Below are 7653 nucleotides of genomic sequence, written 5' to 3'. Positions count from 1 at the left end.
AGTTATAAGCCAAAGCATTAGACAAATTGAATTTTTAAAGATTTTTTTGGGCATGTTTCATGCTATATTCATAGAGACATAGAGATATGAAAGGGCCAAGAGAGGGGAGGACATGCAACAAAGGGCCCAAGGCCAGACCCAAGCAAGGACCCAGCTCCAATCGCACACACTCCATCTGGTGAGCTACTAGGGCACCACACAAATGAAAAAGTTAGGAGTTAGGAACATGAATGTCAGTACAAGACTGAATGGAAACCCATCCAAATTATGTTGAGATAGTCGAGAAGATGTCAACCTGTTGAAAGTCAGGTCAATCAAGTCATACTTCCTCTGGGGACCATGGATCTCTGTACCAAATGTCAAGTCAAACCACTATTGAGATATTTTAGTCTGAACCAACTTGACAGGCTGTCATCCCAGGGGACAGTTTGGACAACAACAAAAGCAAGCTGGTTTGCTGTATTTCCTGCTTCTGAAGTTCTGAAGTTTATTCACACTCTAAAAGTAACTTTAAATGGTATGATTTCCTTGATATGATGTGTTTCCTGTTAGTCAGTGAAGGGATGGGCTGCCAGTTATGGGGAGAAAGGAAGCGTGATTTGATGATTAATTGGTAGGACTTTTTTGTTTCACCCATTAATACAGATGACATCACCTGTGAAGATTACCTGTTTTTCAGGAAGCCTGAGAAATCATGCCATGGGATGTTTAAATGCATTGGATATGTGACAGGTCTGGCACAGACACAGCAAGAGGCAAGGCAGACATGGTAAGTGAGGCATAGCCTAATTCGTGTAGGCTAAACTTCTCTCTGTAAGGGTTAGAGAGACAGAGACAGAGAGGAATGTTTGTTTTGGGAGGATGCTTTCTAAAAATATGCTCTGACCCTTCATTATCTGTGGTAAAAATCTTTTTGTGGGAAAACAGGACAGCATAGTTGGAGTGCAAAATCTTCTTTTTAAAATTACAAATTATGAATTAGAAAAGAAACAAATGGGAGGTGGATAGTAAATCTGCTTAATTAGATATGTGTTGTCAGTTTTCTGTTTCTGTCAACCTAAGAGATGCCAGCTTTCTCTCATGGCTTACAGGGCAAAGGCAAAGGTGAAGCCTGTCAGGATACAAGTTGCTTTGAGGCCCAACAACTTTCTGAATGTCCTTCACTGGAACTCTTAGAAATCTGTAGTTACCCAGGCTGCTGCTGATTCATTTAGTTATTGTCCTGGCCTTGGGTGCTGCTTTTCCCTCTCTATATAACATTTGTGCTCAGAAAGTGCACTTATGGCTGTGTGAGCAGCCTTCACATCTGCACTCATTCTAAGTTAAAGATAAACAAACTGTAGGAGGGTCTCTGGAAATCGGAAAAACAATTTTCACTTAATGTGACATAATTTGAGATCATTTGACGAGGGACTGAAAGGACTTTTGCCTGATAGTAAATCATCTGATTTCTTCCTCAGATTGTGTTGGCATGTTAATTCACTGTGGTATCAGACAGAGAAGATACTAGGCATAGAGTAAATATATCTCCCAGTAGCAGTCTCTTGTAAAGAATATGTTTGAAAAGTTAGATTTAAGGAGGAATTTTCCTCAGTATGAATTAAGTGCAAGTTTCTCACAAAGATTATTTCAGAGTCAAGGTGGCAAAAACCTGTGACCTTCATACGGCCAGGATAACGATTAAGGAATTTTAAGCGTAAATGAATGAACAAATATAAGGTTTGAATCAAAGTGGACTCTTGTGGTTTTCTTTGTGGTGTGTTGACTTAGAGCAGTGGCTCCCAACGTTTATCCTTAAGTGACCCCTTTTCTATTATTGAGTAAACTCACAACCCCTGGCTAAGTGACATATTTTATGGATATTTCATATTATATTCAATACATAACCTTGACAGTACAGAACAACTGCAGAGAGTTTTAGCAGCAGATTTAGAAGCAGATTTTTTTTTGTGAATATTAGATAAGAGATTAGTTTTCCAGGGTCTTTTAGAAACTTTTAATGGAATTCTCTGTCTTTGTTATGTATTCTTTAAATTTGATTTTTAACAATCATACATTCTTAATAGGCTTCATTTTTTTGTTTTCCTTCTCTTCTCCCTGACGTTTAGCCATCACTCTATAGCTCTTTGATTATTTTAACTGCGCACTTTTCTAACACAGGACGAGGCTGTTTAGCAGAGAGTGAAGGCTCTGTGAATGTAGATTGTGTTTAAAGCTTCACCATTTTTCTTTTAAGTTTATATTTTGGATAATAATCCAAACTTACTTACTTAAAATAACAATTTTATTCAGCTTTTTTCACATAAATAACATAAAAGTGAAATGCTGAGACATAGGCCAAGTATATATATATATTTTTTTAAAAAAAGTTGTCTTAAGGCCTAGACACTCCAAACCGACTTTCAAGAACTAGCGGGAACACAAGTATACGGTTGTGTAGCCTCACGTCGCCTGTGTCTTGGCCCAAAAAAGTTGTACATGAACACAAAGACTAAAGGCAACGACCACCCAGCATGTACATTCAGCACGAGCCTGAGAGGAAAAAAACTCTTCATAGTAGCAGAAGACTGTAGACTGTATTTGTCATTCAAAAATGGAAAGTGGAAGACCCTCTCTTGATGCTAGTTAGCCAGTTAGCACATTAACAGCACAATCCAATGTTGAAAGAACAGAGCGTAGTTATCTTGCACCAATGAACAATAAGGCAAATAATCATGACATGTTTCTGCTAAACAGCTCAATTTTCAAAGAAAAATAATCTTACTTCATGTAACAAGCTTGGTACGATCTCACTCCCTCTTGACTTTAGCCGACTGTTTACTTTCCTCACTTCTGTTTCCCTTCTCGTGCACTGAACTGAACTGCCAATCAGAGTGATTTTATTCACTAACAGGTTCCTCTGTTGCTGATGAAATCAGGATTTGTCGCACATGATGTATTGCTGCTCCCGTGCTTTATTCCCACACCACACAAATAATTGAGAAATAATATATAGATTGAGAAATAATATCATTAAATAATATTATTCCTATATGTATTTTGTAGGTCTCCAGATAGCCTCACTCTTATTGGAGGACATGCTATAAAAAGAGGGACTGCCCTTTACTCTGTAAGCCTGATGAAGCCTCCTACGTGAGGCGAAACGTTGCTTATTTGTTTGGTGTGGCAATAAAGCACGGGAGCAGCAATACATCATGTGCGACAAATCCTGATTTCTTAAGTTTTCCCTTTGATGTCAGCACCGATTGAAATAAGTTGATTCCGAGGATGTGCATTCTTTATATTTGTTTCACTTTTTCCTCTGTTGCTGATACCAATTTAAAATGCTAAATTGGCTGAAAAAAGAGGCCGACAAAGGGCAACGGTGCAGGATACACTGCCCCTACTGGGCCAACAGACACTCACTGATGGCCCAACATGGACCGTGAGCTTGGTGAGTTAGGGGCTTTACGACCTTTAAAATTTAGAAGGCCTCATTATCCCTGTGACGCCTTGCCGACCCCTACTGGGGGTCAGAACGCCCGGGTCGGGAAACAGTGACTCATAGCCTTGTTGCTTGAAGTGCAGCCAACTTTTCTATTGTGGCCCTCAGAAACATTTTTTATGGCCCCAAAACATGACATGAAACACATGCATTATATTTTAATCATCTGCAGCCCATTTCAATGCTTTAACTTTGATTCATATTCATTCATTCATTTATTTTCTTCCATTTAAACATTAACTGACACACAGCAAATGACATGCATAACTTCTGTCATCAACACATCATCTATTTAAAATGCACACACTTCATCTATCTGTCCCTTCAGCTGGCAGTTGAACTGCGTTTAACGCATCATCAACTGACATTTCAACTAATTTAACGATTAGTTAAGCTACTTTTGGTGTTTGTATGCAAACTAAAATTTACCTGCCTGCAGGGCTCACTTGTAAAACTATAATTCCAGCTTTCAGCTTTCAGCTTTCAGCTCTTATACGTCAGCAGATACTACAAACCGCCTCAGTGCTTTGGCTTCAACTGACACATCTACTGCTCTTCGTGTTTCAACTAAATCTGCCCATACAATATCTTTTATATTTAACATTCTAACTTCTTTACAGTGTTTGCATCTACAGTTTTCAGCAGCTAGCACATGTAAATTTTCCTTAGCAAATGTAGTCCTTTCAAGTTTAACTACTTTATGTCCTGTTACAAAACAATGTAACGATAATTTAAATGAAAAAGATGATACTTTTAATCATATATTTAAAAAAATAATAATAATTCTCTCTGAAATGTAATGGGAAAAAAAGTATAATATAGGAAAAAGGGAAATACTTTAGTAAGGTACAAATATCTTAAAAATGTACTTAAGGTCAGCATTCGTTTCCACTATTACCATCCAGAACCTATAAAGGTTGCTACAAGACATTCTTTGGAAATTAACTAACTTCCTACCTTCCGTCCTTCTCTCATATCCCATCCCAGGAGCGGGGAGGAGTGGCAGAGCCAGCATCACAGAGCAAGGTGCAGACCTTGAGGGGTGAGGTAGATGAACTCAGTGACAAGATGAAGGAGAATATGAAAGGAATCATTAAAAAAGGAGAAAAGGTGGTCGATCTCCTCACCAGATCAGAGAATATGAAAAAGGAGGTCAGTCTTACTGCAGTAGTTTGTCCTTTTACTATGATTTGTGTAAATTTGTTGTGCTGTGAGAATTGTTAACGCTTACAAAATTGCATCTTTGGTGTACTGTGCAGTTACAGTGGGAGGTCAAATAAAGAGGCTATTTAACTATGTCCTCAGTGACTATGTGTGGCCTTTTTCTTGCTCTGACCTCAACTTTGAATTAAGCACTTTTCAGTAAGGCATTGCTCCAGCTGCACCTCAGTGGTGGTTAAGCACATTAAGTCAACAACCTTTTGTCTTCGGTTCTAATGCCTCACTGCACAGGTGGTATTACTCATCATCCGTAATTACTGATGTCTGTAAAAGGCACAACCAGTCATTCAAGTTTTCTCATTTCAGGAAATGTGTCAGTTACAGTAACCACTGTCTTAGGCTGACATTGTGTTTCGTTTTAGCAGAAAAAGCACAACTGTACAACAGTTCACCCCAGTAGTAGTATTTAGTGGCAGTATAGTAGTATAGGTATAGTATAGTGATAGTAGCATTTTTTGGTCTAGATTGTTTTGGTGTGAGTTGCAGACTGTTGGAGATATCAGATGCAGGGACGTCTGCCTTCTCTCCAATATGATAAAACTAGATGGCACTCAGCTCGTGGTGCTCAAAGCGCCAAAATATATATTTTTGATTTTGGGATGAACTGTTCCTTTTTTGCACTTTTCCATTTAGCATTGTGACTAAGTCATGCTAGTGAGCCCGCATGCATAGCGCCAGGAATGGATAGAATGTTGTCAGTTACACCTGTGTTACCAGCCAAAATGTAAAAAGGTCTGTTGCTTTTGGTTTTGAGGTTAGTGTATATATTCTGTTGCTGTATCAAAATGGTGATAAGTGTTATATGCTGTCTGTCTCAAACTGTTCTCAGTGACATGTGATTCAGGTATGGTTAGAGGATAGAGCTAATGAACTTTCAGGAAAACATTAATGAGTTTGGGTTCTGTTTCTTTAACAGAAACGTGGACCATTGTGTCCATAATGTATAATGTGTCTCGCTTCAATGTATTGTCTCATTCCCCTCCCTACTCAGGCTGAGGACTTCAAGTATAGGAGTAAGGAAGTGGAGAGCAAATACTGGTGGAAGAACGTCAAGCCTATCACGGTCATCGTGGTGGTCGTCCTCATCGTCATCCTTATCATCATCCTGCTGGCCACCGGAGTCATCCCTGTCAGTGCCCCTGTGCCTCCTGTAGTCACTTCCTCCTCCAAGCCATAAACACACACACACACACACACACACACACACACACACACACACACACACAATGTACCCGCAGCAGACACAATGAAATCATAAACAAACATATGTCTATCACAACGTAAACAAAGTATCACTCACACAAATCAGTGCATTTATCTCAGCAGCCCTCTTACATGTGAACCTTTACAGAGGACAGCAATTGTTGCGTTCTTGCATATTTTTTTTTCTTAAATGCAAAATTCTGAGGCAAATAGAAATGACAGTACCACTTTGTTTTACAGCCTGCAAATTAGAATGTATATTGTTTTCTAAATATGTGGTGCAAACAAACTTTGAAATAAATTACTCTGTATTTATTTTTTTAAATTGCTGAATACCTAAGCAGACTCTATCTGCTGAGGTGGCTCAGTTCTTTTGGAGTGCAGGGAGCACTCCTGAAGACCTTCTTTGACACTGTGGTGGCATCAGCCATCTTTTATGGAGTGGTCTGCTGGGGCAGCAGCGTCTCGGCTGCAGATAGGAAGAGACTGGACAAGGTAATCAAGAAGGCCAGCTCTGTCCTGGGATGCTCTCTGGACTCTGGGGATCAATAAAGATGTATCTTATCTTATCTCATCTTATCTTATCTTACTTGTGCTTTAATAATTACAGAGTGCATTAAGGTTTATTCAGTATTTGTACTGGGTAAAAGGAATTCACAGATGGAAGAAATGGGGCAACATTGTTAGTATTTATTATTATATTTATACAGTACTGCTAATTTTTATATGGAGTAGCTACTATGCTACTATTAATATAATGTGCATTATTACTGTCTCGGGGAACCAAACATCAGGCTACATTGTATTATGAATAAATAAACTTTCTTTAAAAAAAGATTTTATTGAGTTTTATTGGAAAAACAAATGTACAGGTACAAATAATCTGTAAACAGATAAATATGCATAGAAACACTTCTGATATTCTGCAAAACCACATGATTGTAAAATTCTTAAAATCCATAACCTTCTACAGCTCTGTTTCATCAGCTGTCCACTATATTTAGTTTCATATCATCCTCCAAAGCTGGGAGGACATTGGAGGATTTTGGACCATTATTCTGTCCAATGTCTTTAAATATATAAAGCAGAGATATTGCAGCTTTTGACTTCTTCCACTAACCTCAGTGTTCCTGCTGCTGTGAATGTGCTGTGAAGCAGCAGAGGTCACTGAAGAGGGCACTGAGCGAAAACAAGCATAGCTTTGTAAGGCATGAGAGCTCTGCACTTTAACATATGGCTTTGATACTTTGATTCAATAAACACGGCACCAGGGTCAGCTGTTAGGGGTCAGATTTCAGGACAGTGTCTGTTCACACACTTTGAGCCAACCAGCTGAGAGATCATTTACAGCCCCTCTATGGTTCCCCTTGCTGGGCCTGTGTCAACCAATAGGCCCTCAGAAATCACAGTTTATAACTAGAAAATTATATTCCAAAACACAGACATATTTCTGAAGTGTGTTTGCAGACTGCAGCCAAGACCCTGTGTATCTCACCTTCCACCTCTCTCTGCTGTTAGACTACTACTTTAATTTCAAAGAGGTCAAAATAATTCCCATTATGAACAATAAATAGGCACCATGGTCTCACCTGTATTCTTGCAACAGCCTTTAACTTGTTAATGCAGGTATCTATTCTTTCAGAGGCTATTTATTTAGTTTTTCACATCTGCTATATTCTTGTCCTGTTTTATTAACAGAATCTATCTATCTAATTATCTATCTATGTATCTATCTTTTTCTCCCT

At 38.7% G+C, this 7653-nt stretch overlaps 1 protein-coding gene across 1 annotated transcript; it reads left to right on the top strand.

Annotated features, from left to right (window-relative positions):
- Nucleotides 1-662: 662 nt before the first annotated feature.
- LOC117252644 (vesicle-associated membrane protein 8-like) lies at nucleotides 663-6728 on the top strand. The gene is made up of 3 exons (XM_078171097.1): nucleotides 663-769; nucleotides 4472-4636; nucleotides 5697-6728. Exons 1-3 carry the CDS (start codon nucleotides 713-715, stop codon nucleotides 5880-5882), a joined length of 408 nt encoding a protein of 135 aa, XP_078027223.1. The 5' UTR covers nucleotides 663-712; the 3' UTR covers nucleotides 5883-6728.
- Nucleotides 6729-7653: the final 925 nt, after the last annotated feature.

Source organism: Epinephelus lanceolatus, chromosome 9, assembly GCF_041903045.1.
Source record: "Epinephelus lanceolatus isolate andai-2023 chromosome 9, ASM4190304v1, whole genome shotgun sequence".
Taxonomy (NCBI): Eukaryota; Metazoa; Chordata; class Actinopteri; order Perciformes; family Serranidae; genus Epinephelus; species Epinephelus lanceolatus.
This window is presented reverse-complemented; position numbering and strand designations above follow the sequence as displayed.

Coding starts and splice junctions, on each gene's coding strand:
- LOC117252644 (XM_078171097.1), top strand. CDS start 713: ATGCATTGGATATGTGACAGGTCTGGCACAGACACAGCAAGAGGCAAG. Junction 770..4,471: donor CAAGAGGCAAGGCAGACATG/GTAAGTGAGGCA, acceptor ATCCCATCCCAG/GAGCGGGGAGGAGTGGCAGA. Junction 4,637..5,696: donor CAGAGAATATGAAAAAGGAG/GTCAGTCTTACT, acceptor CTCCCTACTCAG/GCTGAGGACTTCAAGTATAG.